Source organism: Halichoerus grypus, chromosome 9 (assembly GCF_964656455.1).
Source record: "Halichoerus grypus chromosome 9, mHalGry1.hap1.1, whole genome shotgun sequence".
Taxonomy (NCBI): domain Eukaryota; kingdom Metazoa; phylum Chordata; class Mammalia; order Carnivora; family Phocidae; genus Halichoerus; species Halichoerus grypus.
Window position 1 is genome coordinate 73,922,032 of NC_135720.1, and position 20,284 is coordinate 73,942,315.

The following is a 20,284-nucleotide window of genomic DNA, read 5'->3' on the forward strand; positions in this document are numbered from 1 at the left end:
CAATGCACAGGAAAGCCCTCCCCCTGACAACAATTATCCAACCCAAAATGTTAATATCCCAGAGGTTGAGAAACACTGAACTAACTGGACCCTCCTTGAAGACAGGGACCATACTTACAATCCTCATAGCACTTAACACAGTAGCTTACACAGTGCACGTGCACATATGATCTTTAATATAGTCAATAAATTTAATGTGGTTAAAAAAACTCAGTCGAAGTTATAAAACTTTATGCCTTATTTTTGTGTGTATATGATGTTAGTCCTTACTTTGTATTATACTTCATACCTAGAAGCTCTTGTGAAACAGATGACAGCATTGAGAACAATTATGATAATCATAATAAAAGCAAATACTCTATAACAAAAACTGCAGTAAGCCTTTATTGTTGTTTTTAACAAAATATATTATATTAGGAATATGATTTTTTTCCATTTCCATTATGCTAATTGCTTTATTCTTCTGTTAGGTTTGTTTCATTGAGTGATAACTTCAATTTTACAATTGAATTGGATGATTGTCTTAAGTATTAGCGCTGGTTTATAAAACATAATTACTTTATAGCCTGAGAGACTGGAATATACTCATAGAATTGTTTATAGAGAAATAATAAATATTAGGCACATTTTAATTTCCTGATATAAATGTTTGTAATCAAAATACCTAGTAAATGGGTCACTAACTCAATGTATTATGAGCCAAATGTTATATCTGTGATTTTTTGTATAGATACTTGTAGATTTGTAACCCTCAAGATCATTGGCATTAGTAAACTTATCTGTTTTTGTCACTTTAATGTAAATATTCTATAGTTTGTTTAGGGTCTATTAGACAGTGACCTGACATGTCTCATTGTTTTGAGGGCATGAACTTCTTAGATTAATTAACCAATAATAGTCTATTCACTGGTTTCTCATTTTTACATTAGGAGTTGCTGCAATTGGTGGTGCATTCTCAGAACAAATTCTCAAAGATATGGCTGCCTTCAATGAACGGCCTATTATTTTTGCTTTGAGTAATCCAACTAGCAAAGCAGAATGTACTGCAGAGCAGTGCTATAAACTAACCAAGGTAAAGCAAAAGTATAACTGATTTCTACCCCCCCCCCCATTCCCCAGCTCCACCAATGCTGGCGTAGACTCTGATATTTTAATAATCTAATTCTTATCCATTATAGGGGAGCCAAGGATATCTAAGGTTCTTACCACTTAATCTTTAAAAATTAAACAACCAAGATTGAAAGAAAAGTGAGTAAGTCAGAAGGGATAAGAGCTATTTCCTTTTCTAGAATGTTGTTGTATAAATCCTCCTCTTCAGTAAAACAAAATAAACTCTGCTGTGTTTATTGATAATTTTTCCCAAGTGATTTGGAAGTATCTAAGATTTACATATGAAAGCTAAAAAGGAAAAAGTTTGATTCTAGACGCTTATTAAAATAACTCTTAACTAGCTATTTCTGAACATTGAAGCATACAGTATAAAACCACAGTGTTATTTTTGCTTTGCTAAAGCCTGGGTTTGGATTTTGATGCCATGGGTGGTACATTTGGGCAGCTCTTTTGACATCCAGCCAGGTTGGGATAGGAGTCCTCAGAGCTTCAGTACTTTATTGTTTCCAAAAAAATGGCTTATTTTATACTGCGTTTGTATTAATATATATTTGACTGATAGGTTGACAAGAGCTTTCTTCCCTTCAAAGACTTGAAAATGTCATTACAACAAAATAGAGGTTGAGTCATATATATCTAGCACATTTATTTTGGAAATAAATCCAAAATGAATTAGAAAAGGTAAACATGACACAAAGTTAAGTCACTCTGCACAAATCAGAACTTGATGGCTCAGCTTCTTTAATATTATAACCTCAAAAGCTCATTACTAGAATTATTGAAATTGTTGGCAAGGAGCTACTCTCTTATCTATTTGGAATGACATCAGTGTCCTCAATAATTTTAATTTTAATTTTCAATTTAATTAAAATTTAATTTTAATTTTCAACCCATCTCAAGATTTGGGGAATTTGCCTGGCATCCCTTCAGTAGTTCTTAAGTCTTTACAAGGGAAATCAGATTCCTCTGGGCAATAAAATTTTAGCATGGTGCATTGCACATAGTAAGCACATAATAAATGTTTATGTAATTATTTTGTCTCGTATTTCAATAGGTGTGAAGAGTTTATAGACTCACCAGTAATAGACATAAACAAAATTAGCCAAATTTATGTAGTTGTATTTTTAAATTTGAATGTGTCTGATATAAATGGCCTAAACTCTTTCTTATCCTCTTACTTAATGTTCTGTGTTGTTTAAAAAGAATTGAAATAGGGGCGCCTGGGTGGCTCAGTCGTTAAGCATCTGCCTTCGGCTCAGGTCATGATCCCAGGGTCCTGGGATCAAGCCCCGCATCAGGCTCCCTGCTCCGCAGGAAGCCTGCTTCTCCCTCTCCCACTCCCCCTGCTTGTGTTCCCTCTCTCACCGTGTCTCTCTCTGTCAAATAAATAAAAAAATCTTAAAAAAAAAGAATTGAAATAAAATTGAAAGTCATTTTGAGGCTAAAAATTTAAATACTGGTTCAGCCAAAGGATTACAGCAAAGCAAAGACGAGTAGAGACTCAGGCACAGGTGAAAGGTCATTAGGAAAGGTTAAAAATGCAAAATGCAGAAAGATTATTGAGGGCGCCTGGGTGGCTCAGTTCGTTAAGCGACTGCCTTCGGCTCAGGTCATGATCCTGGAGTCCCAGGATCGAGTCCCGCATCGGGCTCCCTGCTCAGCAGGGAGTCTGCTTCTCCCTCTGACCCTACCCCCTCTCATGTGCTCTCTCTCTCTCATTCTCTCTCTCTCAAATAAATAAATAAAATCTTTAAAAAAAAAAGAAAGATTATTGAATCATGAAACACTATAATCCAAAAATAGTATGGAGAGATTTTCTTCTCCATATTAACAATCCATATCCATGAGAATGTCTAATAGCTGTCATTTATTGAGTGCCCTTCCTCCTTAAAATGATGATTTTAAAACAGTAGGCAGGAAGTGAAGGCAGGGAGGGAGATAAACATATATATAATATTGCAGGTCTTTTTCTCAAATACAGTTTTTTAAAGATATATAATATATATATCAAGTAATAATTAAGTTATATTAGAAAGTTGCTTGTAATTATTTTATCTGCTAAACAGAGCTGAAGGTATCAGACTTGTCTGAAAACAAAACCTAATGTTCTATAAAATAGAAGTGCCCTACAGACATCTAGATGAGAATTTCAATTTTCTTTCTCATCTGTCTTCATCTTTTTATACCCTGATGAAGGTTGAACTTTACCTATATACAAAAAGTATATTATGGTCTTTGTTAAAAATGAATATTAAGTTAATATTATTAACATTATAAGGGATTTAGACTCTAAATAGGGATGAAAGTTACAGCCCGGCCTGTGATAATTTAAATGATGCTTTGGGGATTTGGTGCTGTGGACCTCTCAAATGGATTTCTTAGATTGTGATGCTTTATTTGTCAAGGGTTTCCTATACCTATTTTAGAAGCCTGACTGTTCTCAGTTATGTTTCCACCCTCATCTTCGCAGATCAAACAGACTCCCTTTTTTTTTTTCTTTTTTGAGAGAGAGAGAGAGAGAGAAAACGTGAGCAGTGGGGAAGGGCAAAGGAGAGGGAGAGAGAGAATCCCAAGCAGACTCCATACCCAGCATGGGGCTTGCAACCCTGAGATCATGACCTGAGCTGAAAGCAGGAGTCTGACGTTTAACTGACAGCCACCCAGGTGCCCCTCTTCCTTTTTGACTAGCAGTATGGAATTGCAGCACCTGGTAGGCCCTAGGTCACTGCCATCTAAAGCATGCAATATATGAGGTTTCTCAAAAACAGTGTGACAAAATATGAAGATTAGGGAAAACATGATAATTTTTGACAATTATTGATAATTTAACCTTCCTCTTATTTGCCAATCCCATTTGTGCTAATGAGTTTGTTTCCTACATGATTTTCTATATAATTCTTTACAATATAGAAATACATAAAATTTGTCCCAGTGATTATATTGAAATGCGTAGATCCCTAAACTCTAACCTAAAATGTCATTCTTTCCACTGCTCTAATGTTAACATATCACTTTTTTATCTTCAGAAGTCTATAATCTGAAGCCCCTATAGAAATGGTTGATAGGCTTTTGGGTTGGACCCCTGCAGAGAACAGAGTGGTGGTCTTGGGGTATCCTGTGCTTTGCACACTTTTCTGAGGCGAGTGAGGCAGAGAAGAGTAGTAATCACCCACTCCAGAACTTACTGCCAACATCATATAAACTTGCCCGGATTTATTAGAGAGTTAATGAAAATTAGTCTTAAACACTCAGTACTTTAACTATGGCGTAGTTCTGTTATGATACATTTGTTTTCAAATATCGCCCTTCTTTTTAAAGTTGGTTGTGTGTCTGTGTTGTAGGGGCGTGCAATTTTCGCCAGTGGCAGTCCTTTTGATCCAGTCACTCTTCCGAATGGACAGACCCTATATCCTGGCCAAGGAAACAATTCCTATGTGTTTCCCGGAGTGGCTCTGGGTGTCGTGGCGTGTGGCTTGAGACATATCACAGATAAGATTTTTCTCACAACTGCTGAGGTATTGTAAAATACTCTGTGTTCACCAAGGCTATAAAACACCAAATGAGCTCAGTGTAGGTGGTTTAATGATTTATTTATATAGCATCTCATCTCGCTCCCTATAAGGTACAAAGTCGAAAGGGGAAGAAAATCTCTCCTAGTGGACAGTAAGGGGTGGGTAGCAGGTTCGTATTGAGTCACTAAATAGAAGACTGTTCTTCAGCGGCCAGTAGAAAAATTGTTCTGATCTCTTACAAGGAACCCTTTTTTGTCTTCACACTTCCAATCGAATTCTGTGACAGTAGTGACACAATTAAAAATACTGTTTCCACATCATAATGAAGTGGTAAGTATTTCTCCATTTCTCCAAACCTTCCTAAATAACAGCATTTTGGAGGTTGAAGATGAAAGTCTTATTTATCATTGAGGGTTCAGGGCAGAAAACAGTAAATACTCTAATATTTTAAGCAGAAAGAAAATTAAAACAGGGAATTAGTGTTTATAAAGTCATTAAAAGGACAGATGTGGGTTTGAGTGTGGGCCTTCGGGAAAGATTCTCAAAATATCACAGAGCAGACCCACTAGAGGGACTTTTAAGCTACTCTTAGGAACTGAAGGATCTAAAATTTACCTGAGTTGGAAGCTAACAAGTTAGCTTGCCATAGTTTCATAGATACTGCACAAAACCCTTAGGTCAGAGACAAATGCCTTTATTACTTACGGCATAAGAGGTACCACAAACTTCAGGTTCCCATCACTTCCCCTAACCCCACAAGCTTCAGGGGGGATGATACAATGATTGGGCATATATTTGTAAAATCATGAGCTTTTGATAATCAGAACGTTCATCTGGTTGATACCATGTTTGAACAGGATGCAATTCATGATTGAGAAATTTGAGTGAATTTCCTCTAAAATTAAACCGCTATACAACATTATAACTAAACCGAGCTAAATAAAAATAAAAATTGATTAAAATTCAAATATTTTCATCTTGCAAACATACTATTCTTTCTGTTTTGAAGGGGAACTCTAAGAATATAGATAAAGAGTCTTATGCTATTAATGTGATCCAAGGATTATAATCCCAGTGCTTAACACTTGGCCTCATTCTGTGAGAACAGGTGTCTGAAGGCTATAATGTTCTGCTCCTTTCTTTCTTCACTGCACTAAAAGCATGACAGCTGATGTCTCAGAGTTTCTTTACCTCAAAAATCTTGTTAAACATAAGTAGATGTCTAATTACTCAGAGAGCTTTTCAAAGCTGTTTATACATTAAGGAAAATGTAATCGTTGTTCTATGTAACTGACACATTGTCTCAGAGTTTCTTTACCTCAAAAATCTTGTTAAACATAAGTAGATGTCTAATTACTCAGAGAGCTTTTCAAAGCTGTTTATACATTAAGGAAAATGTAATCGTTGTTCTATGTAACTGACACATCAAAGGGGAAAAAAAATCTTTTACTCATTGCCGTCCATGTTTGCTTTCCTAAATAACTCCAGCACCATCTAGTGACAAGGTTCATGAAAAAAATCCTTCCATTTACTATCCAGGCAAAGTAATAATCACTACCAAAAAATTTTGAAGAAAAAAAAAATGTAATGTCAATAGTCTTATTCTTATCATAGATAGTGATCTCTCTGGTGAAATCTTTTAACCTTTCCCTTGGTTTTCTCTCAGGCTTCAACACAACATTCCTGTTTTTCATACCACCTCATTGTTTTCTTTGTCTTCTTTTCTGTCCCTTAAACTGAGAGCTTTTTTCTAGCATTCTTTTTTTTTTTTGTCCTTTTTTCTTCCCTTTTTGTTATGCTTTTAGGGATCTCATCCATTCTTGTTTCCATTATCTTAATTCTAAAAGTGGCCAAATCTATGTATTTCTGGTTTCATCTTTTCCCATGTCTCCAGTTACCTGATGGATATTTCCACAGAAATCCCCTGCTCTTTCCTTAAACACAAATGCATAAAACCTTCTCACCCTCCCTCACCCTCAATATTTGCATTGCTATTAGTGACACCCCTTTTTAAGCAGACACTAAAACTTAGAAGCCTGACATTCTTTCCTTCTCCCTTATCCCAAAGCTTCAGACACACTGTGCATACATACGCCTGTATAACTGCTCTATTATCCTGCCTGGACACTCTGAGAACTATTTTCCACCTATCTAAGCCTATCCCTCTGGACACTGCTTAGGTCCCACCTCACATTTGAATCCTTTTGTGACTACTGTGGCTCATCTTGATCTTTCTCCTTAGCCATGGCTGTCTTTATCAAACACTTTGACATTTAGTTTAATTTCTACTTGTATTATGCTCTTGATAGCTTTATGTTTTAAACAGTTAAGTGTTGCCTTACAATTAAATTGTAAATTATCTTCTTTAAAGACAGTTTTTCATATACTTCTTTAAAAACACCATTAGCACCTAGTACAATGCTAAAGCACATAATAGAAACTTAGTGAATACTGAATGGAGCTAAATAGAACTAGTCATATATCTTAGCAAGAAGAATAAATACAATACCACAGATGCTCATTGCTAGAGGGCCCAAAGAGGGAAGTCCTTGTCTAGATTATATTTTGTAGTTAACAAAAGTTACATGTGGGAGATCTAGGTGAATCTTTTTGTTTGGCAACCCAAAATTTGTTAATTTAGGATTATTGCTGAAATACTAGTTGGGTCTCTTAATGGAACTGGAAATCTCATGGATCAACATCAGTCCTGAAGATTTTCTGGGCATTTTTATATCACAAAGAGATTCCTGGCTTTCCTGGTACTCTGGCAGCCTTCTGGACCTCTGATAAGAACACTTAGTGCTCCCCTGGGTTAGCCCCCCTGGCCCTGCATTGTCTGTACAGGAGCCTGGGAACAGATTCCTCACCTCCTGTCCACATCTGAGAAGCAAGCCTTGGCCTCCTATCCTTACACTATTCCTCCTGAGTCACCTGCTTTGTGTCCTCTCACCTGGCTCGCCCACCCCTTTCTGATGTTTGTCCAGAGGACACTAGAGATGATCACCATAGACAACAGCATCTGGAGGAAACGGATTCATTTAAGTCACTGGATAAGTGAAAATCTAGAAACGAAGAGAGATCATTTGAAAGTGGACCCAGTGTAGTTAGAGAGACACCAATGGCATATCAAGAGCAGCAAAAAATTTTTGAGTGAATGAGCTAATAGGTGAGAATGACACTAAGACTGTTTTATACTCTCTCTTTTCCCCAGGTCAGTCCCTTCCGTTTTAGTGATTTCGTTCCTAACAGTAGGCTCCCCGTTGTCACCTGTTGCTGCTTGACTCTGTTCCATGGTTTCTTGGCTCCCTCTCTGTATGACAGGCATCCATGGAGAGCAAAGACTCAGACTGATTCTTCTTTACTCAGCCATCTTCTTCCATTCTACCATGCTGGCTGCCAACTGTTCTTTTAAAAGTGAAATAGCTAAGATTTATTGAACACTTACTTTCCCAGACAATGTGGTAAATTCCTTACTGGTGTTTATTTCATTTAATCCCCTGATTTAGGAATTGTTATTAGTCTTATATCACTGAAGAGAAAACTATGCTTCGGAAGGTTAATTAATTTGCCTGAATTCAAGCAAATAGTAATTATTGCAGTTAGAATTTGAATATGGACCTACCTCCCATCAGAGCCTGAGCTTTCAACCACCATGAAATTCTGTCCTTTCAAGATTGCGCTACTCATTTTTTTCTCTATCTGGGTAAATAACAATACTGGATCCCCATGCAAGTTTTTGCTTTAACATCTAAGAAATGCCAACTGATTTAAATCTGCTAAAAATCCTTTGCAGAAAAACAAGAAGTGGGGCGCCTGGGTGGCTCAGTCGTTAAGCGTCTGCCTTCGGCTCAGGTCATGATCCCAGGGTCCTGGGATCGAGTCCCGCATCGGGCTTTCTGCTCGGCAGGAAGCCTGCTTCTCTCTCTCTCCCACTCCCCCTGCTTGTGTTCCTGCTCTCGCTGTCTCTCTCTCTGTCAAATAAATAAATAAAATCTTTAAAAAAAAAAAAAAGAAAAACAAGAAGTAACATGATTTTCTAAGCAGCCTATATTCAATGGGGAATCAACATAAAATGGTTTTATTTTGCCCTAATCACTGTTTGGAATAATTCTCCTTCAGGTCTCTCTTTTCTTTCTCTTAATGGCATCTCAGTAACATTCAATTCTGTTTCAATTCACTCATTCTTTTAACGAGTGTTAATTAAGTACCTACTATGTGCTAGGCATTATTCTGGGTGCTGGGGCTACCTCAGTGAACAATAATTAAACATCTGTCGAGTTCAGAATATGTACCCAGTTCAGATAGCATGCCCTCTCCTTTCAGTACAAGAGGCCTGCAACAGCCGCCGGCAGAGAGCCACCTTCTCTCCCCCCCTGCCTTCCAGCACCTCGAGGGGCTTGGGGCAAAGAGTGTGGCCAGGCTCTGAAAAACCTCCTCCCTCTTCTCATCAAGCCCTATCTCCTCAAATGTGTTGGATACAGAAAAGAAGGAGATGGAAAAGGGCAAACATGGCTTTTATTAACTCTCCACTTTTTTAGGCCATGAAACCATTGGAGGCAGGGGCCAAGATCTGGCTTTCTTATGGGGCATGTATACAAGTATTTAAAGGACCCTCTAGGGCAAGACATGAGTGGTTTGGCTCTAGCTCAGCCTCCCTGCCCTTCCTCAGCTTTCCCAGCCTGTTGGATCATCCTCTGCAGTGGTCACTCAGCCTTTGAAGCGCATGCCTTCTAGGGGTATGGGCTGCTCCCCAGCAACCCCCCCTTCCCATTCTCTTCACCTCTCCTTATATACATAGGTCTCTAACTGCTCAGGCTAAGTGGAGAACAGAATGCCAGTCTCTCCTTCTTGAAGGCACCTCAAGCTTTCGAGAGGAGGCAGCATGCAGCAAGGAGGAGGAAAAGCCACTGCATTATCCACTCGGCCAAATCATGGTTCTAGCGACTCTCCCTGTTTCTCCCCATCTCAGCCTCTGGGAAGGGGTGGCTGTGTTTGTGGGGGTGGCAGGGCTGATTCTGCCACTTCTTAGGTTCTGAGGAAGATGGCAGTCCCCACTTATTTAGTGGCTTCATTATAATGTCAAACACTTAATTCTCTTTGCGCTAGAGTTGGGGGCCCTGATCACCAAATCTGGGGCAAAGGAGAAGTTTTACTCAACATCCTGTTATAAAGACAAGAAATAAATGAGTTAAACAGTGTCTTTATTATAAAATTCTTTATGATCAACTTTTGTGAATATAATTATACATTATAATATTTTGCATAATATGCGATGTTCTATTAATCAAATAACAGTTATAATAGTAACTTCATCTTGCTCTCTTTCACCCCACACACCGGCCTAAATATCCTTATTCAGAAGTCCTCAGTTACCCATAGGATTTAACCAGAACTCCTTAATTTGGCATTGACAATGCTCCAATCCTTATTCTCTATACATTCCCCCCCACAGATCAGGTCACTTGAGCTCACTGAGTCCAGCTCATATATCTCTGCCTTTGGTCTGAATCTTCTTTCTGGAGGGCCACCGCTTCCATGTTCGTATAACTTCTAGCTCTCCTTCAGTCCTGTACTCAAGCTCCCTCCAGTGTTCCTCTGGATATCGTTAACACTCACATTTCACCTTTAGCCTAGGCTGTCCTCTCTCAGCATTTTCTTTTTCTCCCTCACTAAATTATAACTCTCTCAAGGGCAGGAACTGCCTTTTTAACCTCTCTTGGTGTTATGCTTGCCTAGTGTCTTTCATATTTGCTGATGGAATAGCAGAAATAATTTCATGATTAAAAAATCTCAAAGATATTAAGAGATACTGAAAAATAAGTGTTTGATTATTCAAAATGTTTCAAACGAGGAAGATTTTCTCCTTCCTCTCTGCATCCTCAGGTCTATCACTGGTTTAGACTTGCCCTGCTGAAATACCTAATCAAAGTCTTAGAGCTGGAGGGAACTTCAAGGTTGCTGAGTCCGCCTCTGTGCCCCAGAAGGTTTCGCAAATAACTGAGCATATAGAACTTTATTGTTGAACCATTTGAGAGCAACTTACAGTATTATGTCCCTTTACCCCTAGATATTTCAGGACTTTTTTTTTTTTTTTTTTTACGTGGTCTCTCTACCATTTTCAATTCAGGAACTTTAACACTGATATAATAGTATTATCTAATGTACAGTCCAAATTAACATTTTGCCAATTATCCATAAGAAAAGACCTTTCTAGCCTCTAGACTAATCCTTTAATCTGCAAGAATATTTCAGTCTTTTCTTTATGGCGCTGACATTTGGGAGCAATATAGGCCAGTTGTTTTTTACAGTGTTCCTCACTTTGGGTTGATGTGATTGTTTCCTCATGATTGAATTCCTGGTGTGCGGTTTTGTTAGGAGCACCAACAGCCTAATAATTGCATCCTACCTCAGGAGGCATATAATGTCAATCTGTCTAATTAAAAAAATATGTTATTAAGGTCTGATTGGCATACAAAAAGCTATACATATTTAGTTATCCAACTAGATGAGTTTGGAGATAAGAATACACCTGTGAAATGATCACCAACACGTGCACCATAAATACCTCCATCACTGCCGAAAGCCATTTCCTCTTCTCTTTATTGTTATTATTTTGTGGTGTGTGTGTGTGTGAGACAGACAGGCAGACAGAGAGTGCTTGAGAGAGGGAGATAAGAAGACTTACCCTAGGATCTACCCTCTTAGCAGATGTTTAAGTATATGCCGTTTGATTTAGAAATAGGGAAGGGTCTGGGGACAGTGAATGCCGCGGCCAGTTAGGTGATTTAGATAATCCAGAATCTGGGTAAATTGAAATCCTCTTTGCAGTGTGGCTCCAACATGGCTGTCTCAGCCTCCTGCTCTACCGCTTGTGCCAGAATATGGGAAGAGAGGAAAAAATAAAACACGATGACATTGGAGAGGGAGACAAACCATAAGAGACTCTTAACTGTAGGAAACAAACTGAGGGGTACTGGAGGGGAGGGAGATGGGAGGATGGGGTAACTGCGTAGTGGACATTAAGGAGGGCATGTGATGTAATGAGCACTGAGTGTTATATAAGACTGATGGATCACTGAACTCTACCTCTGAAACTAATAATACATTATATGTTCATTAATTGAATTTAAAAACTAATTAATTGATTAATTAATTAAAAAAAAAGAATATGTGAGCCGGGAGAAGCAGCGTGATCAGCCTTGGCCCCCTTCCCTCCTATACTCTCAGATTACTTTTCCCCTCACTTCCGTCATCCTCCTCTGCCTTCCTTGCTCCTCTCCCGCCCCGTTGCTCTAGTATATCAGAAGGAAAGGTTCCAGCACTTCATGGCACAGTAGAAAAGGAACTGGAGTAGCAGACAATGCAGATTCTATTCCCATCTTACTAATGGTGTGATCCCACCAATCCCCAAGTCTCTCTGGGCTCAGTTTTCCCATTGACAAAGGGGGAGATGAAATTAGGTGATCACATTAATGTGACCCACTTCTGTACATCACCATATGTGACCATTCACCTAGTTATCCTCTTAAATATAAGTAAAACATTTTTTGTCTTTCTTTTTTTGAAAGGTTATAGCCCAGCAAGTATCAGATAAACACTTGGAAGAGGGCCGGCTTTATCCTCCTTTGGACACCATTAGAGATGTTTCTCTGAAAATCGCAGCAAAGGTAAAACCACTCTTGTTTGAGTCTCATTATTTTTCCTTCCTTCTATTGCTAAATATGCATTTTTAGGTACTGAAAATTCACTTCCTTGAAATGTATATCTGAATCAACTTATTTGTCAGAAGTCAGAGAAATGAGACACAGTGCCTCAGCAGAACTTAAGAACTACACTTCATCCCTAGGAATTGAAGAATTGGGCTGAATCATTAATTTTCCTATCATTCTTTTTCTCTTCCATAATCTAAGTTAGTAGGGTTTCATTTCAGTTAGGTTTCCCCCACTTCATTTTTTTTTTTTTTTACTTATTGTTTTCCATATCACACTTGGGATAGTCACCAAAATACTGCAGATGTGGTAGAGTAATATTTAGACCTTGAGTCACCTGTCTTATCCATGTTGCCTTGATGTATGGCATCTTCAAGATCACAACTGATAATACTGGGCAGGGGGCAAAACAATGAGGGCAAGCAACTCAAAGCTGTTGGGCCGACAGATGAGCTATTGGAACAATTAGCCAAGGAGAACCTAAAACTCAGAGAAATTTTCTTTAATTAAGATGAGTGAGAAATTTGATTTTTTTTTATGCAATATAAATGTATTAGCCTATTAGGGTTACCATAATAAGATACCACAGACCCGATGGCTCAAACAACAATTTGAGGGCTAAAAATCTAAGATTAGGCAGTTGGAGGCTTGATTTTCTTGGAGGGCTCTCTCCTTGGCTTGTAGATGACTGCTCACTGTGTCCTCGTGTGGTCTTTTCTTTGTGTACAAACATCCCTGGTTCTCTTGGTATGAGAAATTTACCCTTCCTATAAGAACACTACTCACTTTGGGTTAGGGCCCACCAAACAGCCTCAGTTTAACTTAATTACCTCTTTAAAGGCCCTGTCTCCAAAGAGAATCACACTCTGAGGTACTGGGGGTTAGTACAGATGAATTTTGGGTGACAGAAGTCAGCCCATAATGGTTATGTTTATATGTTTTATGTTTAAACTAGGGTTTCTCAACCTCAGCACTATGCACATATTGGCTGGATAACTCTGTTGTGGAGGTTATCCTGGGCATTATGGAATGCTTAGCATACTGGGCCTCTACCCACTAGATGCCAGTAGCCTCTGCCCAGTTGTGACAACCAAAAATGTCTCCAGACATTGCCAAGTGTCCCCTCAGGGGCAAAATTACTTTTGGTTGAAAATCAAAACCATTAGCAAATTTATCAAAGCAATACCATATTTAGGATTCACATACCATTATTTGTCTTGTTGATTGAGGGCACATGCTTCAAAAACCATATAATACTTCAAAAAAGTTTAGATAATCTGCTTAGTTACCTATCCCGAAAGAGTATCCTATTTTCTACTATTTATATCTCCTAGTTTTTAACGAGTTTGGATTGTTAATGCACGGAACAGGACATTATCATGTTAAGTTCAATATGAAGATTTAAATGAGAAGGTGTTAGCTTACGATTAGAGGAGAAAGTACAAAAGCAAGGAACCTCAGGGGAGTTCAGACAGACTCAGATATTACTCCTAGAATAATGGGAAAACGCAGAGAGCAGAGACAGAAACTAGCAAGTCAGGACAAAGAATCAAGTTGAGGGAGGAAGATGGTCTAAGTGGACCTCAAGCTTGAGGTTTCAGGGCACGTTCGTATACAATTCCCACAATTCCTGCAAGTCTATGGAAATGACTGAAACTTAAAGAGACACTAGATGTCCAGGTGTGGGCAGGATTTCCGTGTGGTTCCAGGGGAAGGCCCGGGAGTGGCTGGGGCTACCCAGACAGCAAGTATAGACAGGTGAGAACCAAGGATAGAACATGGTTTGTTATACTGTCCAGAAGACGGAGGCAAGAAGCCAGTGAAGAGAGTCAGGATTTTAAGAAGAGACTCAGAACGGAGCAGCGGGTCAGAAATTAGACAAGGCACAGTGTCAGGATGGGCGTGGAAGTTATGATCGACACAGCTGTGGTTGTGAGAAACACAGGTGAACTTTTTAGTGCCTACGAAGTTATCAGAACCTTTTACAAAAGCAATTTCAGTAGCACAGAAGTTAGGGAGAATTCAGAAAGCAAGAGAATACAAGCTGCTCTTGCGGAGTCTGGCATTGACAAGGAGAGAGTGAAGACGTCACTGAGAGAGGACGTCATTGGTACAGTGTGTCCTGGGAGCAGAAAGAGGGATGAACATAGTCTATGTCAGGAACGCAACAATGCGTAGCACAGGGGGCCTCTGGGGTGATGGAGATATTCGATCACTGGGTGTGATAACAGTTGCACGACTCTGCCAATTTACAAAAATAATTTAATCGTGCACTTAAAATGTTTGGATTTTGTAGTCTGAATTATACCTCAAAAAAGCTGTTAAAAAGTAATTTATAGGTACTTTGGGAAAAAGAGAAGAAACTACCCAATACTCTATTTTTCTAACATAAGCAGTTTTATTGTTTTGGTGTATTTGCCTCCAATCTTTTTTCATTTGCTTGCTTTCTTTGCTAACATCATCCTAATCATGGCGTATACATCTATTTCATGTTTTTCACAAACATTTCTCCATAATATGGCACAGTCTTTGTAACCATAATTTTTCATAAAGGCATAATTTTGCATTGAGAAGAGATACTTAATCATTCCAATAGTCTTCAAAATCGGACTTATCCAAATAACTCTATTACATAAATAACCCCCAGTGACTACTTTTTTACAACTGGAGTGAATTAAAGAGCATAGAGTGATTAATTTTGACAAGAGGGAGAATCCATTCTTTTCAAAGAAAGTAAAGGAAGAGCGAATGTTTAAAGATACAGAGGAGATAGTTTTGAGTTGTTGGAAGGGGAAATTGAGATTGTTTTCTCTGATTAGCTGCAATGTTCTCATTCCAGTGATGACAGTCAAATGCAGATTTGACAGAGGAAGGTTTGAAATTGCCTTGTGGGAACTAGGAGAGAAAGGGTTCTTGTTTGTTTAAAGAAAAGGATAAAAGCATAATGTGTGACCACGTGGACCCAGGTAGGATTAGGAAAAGTATGGCATCTCAGGAGGCAACCATGAAGGAAGAAAGCCAGCACTGAGGGTTCCCCAGACCGGGGACCAGAATAGCAAGTGTGACAGCAAGACAGGGAGACGAGATTCTGTGATACTGGCGAGGAGCGTTCAAACTGACTGCAGAGTCCAGCTGATTAGGTGAGCAGGGTTATAATAAGGACATTTTGTAGGAGGCTGTGGTCAGCATAGGGATTGTTGAAACTGCACACTGAGTTCAAACTTAGCAGGAATATTAAGGTATTTAGTTCAAGTTAATTATCATTCAGGTCATGTCAAGACTTTTACCACTGGATTATCTGTGAAATCCTGTTATGATTACATTTGATAAATCGCTCTTGTGCACACTTTCTGTTGCTGAGATCATATTCTCCTCCTGCTATATGATTTAAAATTGCATTTTTATTTTATACCCTCTTTGTGTATGTGTGCTTTTATTATAATCTAACTTAATTTTTTAGACAAGACATAAATTAATTTTTTGAAACAGATACAAACTGACATGTACTCATCATCAACTCTATTCATTAAAGTAATTAATATTCTTTTTTATTCCTAGATTGTGAATGATGCTTACCAAGAAAAGACAGCCACAGTTTATCCTGAACCCCCAAACAAGGAAGCCTTTGTCCGCTCTCAGATGTATAATACTAATTATGACCAGATTCTACCTGATTGTTATTCTTGGCCTAAAGAGGCCCAGAAAATACAGACCAAACTTGACCAGTAGCATAATAACTGACATTTCTAATTCTGTTAATGAGATCTTAAAGTCTTTCATAATTTTTAAAGATTGGAATCTTTTATAATAATTCATTAGACTAAGAATTTTACTTTAACAATAAAAGTTCATGGAAGGATATTAATATACTTTAGGGTAAACATCACACTAGACAATTTTGCTTCATTTACTTTCTTGTTATTTATGGTTTCTCTCTTCATTATTTTGCCCAAGTTCTCTTTAAAAGCTATTGTACGTACTACTGAGAAACACATCATTTTTATACAGGGAACTAATGGAAAGACCAAAATTAGTAATAAATTGATATACTCAACATTAAAATCCATAGTTCTTTTGTTGACTGTTTTGTTAAAAATCTACTCTTTTTTTATAAAGACAAATGAATTTAGGCATAGGTGAACTTTTGCTAAAAACAGAAACGACGCTTACTTTGTTGCCTAGAGAAAAATAACTTATCAGGTATTTTTATTCCAATCCTAGATTATATTAGTTCTTTTAGTGCAACTGAACTCTAACATTTCTAAGAAAGATCGTTGCTGTTTACAATGCCTTGTGCAGCCTTAGATTTTAATATTCTTCCACCATTGTGACATCTTCTTATCACCTTGGTCCTCAGTCAGATATCCCTTCTAAAAGCACCTTTCTTCGGCCCCTGGGTGAATGTCCTCTCCTCGCACTGTTGCTGCCAGGCATTTGCAGCCTGTGGTCCCTGTCCTGAGGTTGGTATCCTCAGTTCCGTATAGCTCGAGCCATGGGAAGAGCTGAGAGAGGGAGCAGATAATCTCCTTGAGAAAGGGCTGCCTGTGGAGCCGACCTCTTAGGACAGAGATCTCCAGAGTCAGGATCGAGAGCATGGTTCCCAGACAAGCTGGGTTCCGACATGAGTGACCTGCCCTCGTGTTGCCTTGATTAGCTCAGGTAATGAGGAGCTCACTTGTTACAACAAACTCACTTTCCTCTGGGTTTGGAGGAAATTTTGTAACCAGTTCCCCAGTATCAGAAATCATCTTGACGTCAGGTATTGAGATATTCTAATTACCATCAGTAGTTCTAGCCCAGAAATTAATATTAATTTCAAGTTTTACTTTAGATGTTCATAACTGAACGAATGGAAACAATTTTAAATTCTTAAGCTCAGGTGCAGTAACATTTGCTATTTATTTGTAGAATTATTTGGAGGATTTTGTTTTTGAAGTAAAGCTTTTAAAAAGTATAAGAAGATGTTCAAGATAAACTATACTATAAAATGATTTATTGAAGGTTGACGGTTACACAGATTGTTTTAGGTGTGAATAGAAGGGGTGGGGGTATTTCAGAAAGTAACATTTAGTCAAGAGTTTCCTCAATATAGTTACTTTGAAAAGATCCAGAATGCTGATTTCTTGTTTCATGTTGTCTTGTAGCTCTAACTAAATGTATTTACCTATGCAAAGGATTGATTAAAGCATAGAAAAAGTGAATGAATAAAATTATGATTGTCTGTTTCTCTTAAAATATTGTTACATTGTAAAATGATAATGCTGCATCTCAGCAGTCATGTGACGGGTTATACATTTTAAAAATATTCTAATAGGTAATTCCAGCATGACCTTCGTTTAATACATGTGTTGTCATATTTGCTGTATATTATGATAAATGAACTATTTTCTTATCCTCAGAGAAAAATAATGAAACAAGCATTGGATGATTACTTACTAGGTTTCAAGTATTCTGTATAGATTATCTTATTTACTGTAGTCCCTACAAGTTCCTTACAAAGTAGGTATTTGAAGGAACTTACCAAGTCCACAGAGCTAATCAGTGAAGGAGGTGAGCTCCCTGTTTAATCTTGCTTCATAGTCTGTTCTCTCTTCACTAGATGGAGTCTAGAATAGCATCGTCCAATAGAAAAAGGAAGTGAGCCACTTGTGTAATTTCTAGTGGCCTCATAAAAAGACGAAACAGGTGGAATCCATGTTAATAATTTATTTTATGTACACTGACACCTCCAGAATATTATTTCAATATGTAATTGATATAAAAATACTAATGAAATATTTTACATTACCTTATACTAACCTCCAAAATCCAGATAATTTCATGTACATCAAAGTCATGGAAGCCCACAGACCCCCTGAGTATGTGAATCACAAAGGTAGCCCAAAAATCAACAGATAAAAGGAATAGGGTGTTTAATAAAAGAATTGGGAAAACGGGCCTACCACATGGAGAAAATCAAAACTAGAACCCTACCTTACAGAGACTTCCGATGGGTTAAAGAATTAAATATAAATAGTAAAAATATAAAGTTAAAAATTAATGTAGCAAAATATCTTTGGGACCTCAAAAACACAACCATGAAACAAAAAATGGATGGAATGCGTTATGTGAGGCTGGGAAGGTTAAGGCCGACAAACGGCTGCTGCCATCAAACAGGGTAAAGTGGGGAGAAATACAGGACTGTGGGAAAGGGTGGTTGCTTCTACAGAGATGGGTTCGTCAAGAAAGCGATTATCGAGGCTCAAAGGCTTAAATCAGTTCAAGGCATGGCATAAAAACGAGAAAAATGCCTATGTTTTTGCCTGAAGAATCTTTTCTGTCTTGCTAGCTGTAAGGATGAAATAACTGAAAACAAGAACATTCTTGATCCTACTGGTTGCCAGATTCCACCAGGAATTGCATTCACAGCTTTCACCAGGCCTTGTATTTAAGAATATTGATCAGAAACAGGAGGACCTTGATCTGGAAAGGGGATTTATGGGTAGAGGGATTTGGAAGACGTGTGATACCCTAAGCTAGTGTGAACAATAACCCAGGTCTGAATACTGAAAGTCCTGTGTCCCAGGAAATCTGTCTTCCCCTAGGCAAACTGGAAGAATGGACACGTCCTCCCTTGCTAATCAAAGTGGGAGCTCTTCCTGTCTAAAGAGGTTGTTAACTGCCTTGCTTGAAGATCCTGTAATCAGCTCCCTCAGTTTACCTCCTGCTCTTCCCACATTATTCCTCTTTACCTCCACACACTAAATATCAGAGCCAGAGAGGAGCTGTGGTAGATAGTTAGAAAGGGAAACCCATAAGAAGACTCCCACCAAAAGAATTCTTGACTTAGCTTATTTATATTTTCAAAACCTGAGGGAAAATATATGGGATTCTGAAATGTACTGAGAAAGGAGAAGTGCAATTTTGGATTGGATAGAATTGATTGATAGGGGTGCACTTGCCATAGATTCTGGATTCAGTGTGTTGCCTTGAGCAGCTGAAAGTCATTCTACTTTTGGTTCTACTTTTAGTTGGCTGAACTGTACACTTAATAATGGCCCACATTAAATGAAATCGAGAATGCAAGCATTCCTTGAAATAATGTTAGAGGAATTCAAAGATTTCAATGATAGGAATGTTGGAGTGGATTTGTCATGTGCAGTGAGACCATTTTAAGCCTGGTGATCTCCTAAGTCTCCCAAGAAGACCTATCACTGACCCTCCTTTCACTAAAGCCTTGAGAAATACAATGGTGATGGGAATATCAGCATCCATGAAAAGCATTTTCTTAAAATATTGGGGTATAATTAACATTATATTAGTTTTGCATACACAACATGATTAGATATTTGTATATATTAATGCAAAATGATCACCACAGTAAGTCCAGTTAACATCCATCAGTAATTTTTTTTCTTGTGATGAGAACTGTTAAGATTTACTCTCAGCAACTTTCAAATATGCAATACCGCATTATTAACTATGGTCACCATGCTGTACATAACATCCCTATTTATTTATTTAGATTCTACATATAAGAGCAATCACACAGTATTTGTCTTTCTCTGACTTATTTCATTTAGCATAATGCCCATAAGGTCCATCCATATTGTCACAAATGGCAAGATTTTTTTTTTATGACTGAACTACATATATATATATGAATATATACACAGTATTATACATTTTCTTTATCAATTCATCTGCTATCGGACATGTAGGTTGTTTCCATATCTTGTTGTTGAAAATAATGTTGCAGTGAACATAGATGTGCAGATATCTTTTCAAATTAGCGATTTCATTTTCTTTGGATAAATACCCAATAGTGGAATTGTGGATCATATGGTATTTATATTTTTAATTTTTTGAGGAATCTCCATATGTTTTCCATAGTGGTTATACCAATTGGCATTCCCACCAAGAGTGCACAAATAAGTTCTCTTTTCTCCACAGCCTCACTAACACTTATTTCTT

At 37.9% G+C, this 20,284-nt stretch overlaps 1 protein-coding gene across 2 annotated transcripts in view; it reads left to right on the forward strand.

Annotated features, from left to right (window-relative positions):
• Positions 1-17,541, forward strand: part of ME1 (malic enzyme 1) — a 201,590-nt gene extending 184,049 nt beyond the window's left edge. The window contains exons 11-14 of one of the 2 annotated variants that reach the window (XM_036101021.2): positions 930-1,072; positions 4,452-4,625; positions 12,191-12,289; positions 15,890-17,541. In XM_036101021.2, the coding sequence (XP_035956914.1) occupies positions 930-1,072; positions 4,452-4,625; positions 12,191-12,289; positions 15,890-16,060 (587 nt within the window). In that variant the 3' untranslated portion in view covers positions 16,061-17,541. The remainder of the gene's footprint in view (positions 1-929; positions 1,073-4,451; positions 4,626-12,190; positions 12,290-15,889) is intronic. The other variant, XM_036101022.2, reaches the window with a different exon arrangement.
• The last annotated feature ends 2,743 nt before the right edge of the window (positions 17,542-20,284 follow it).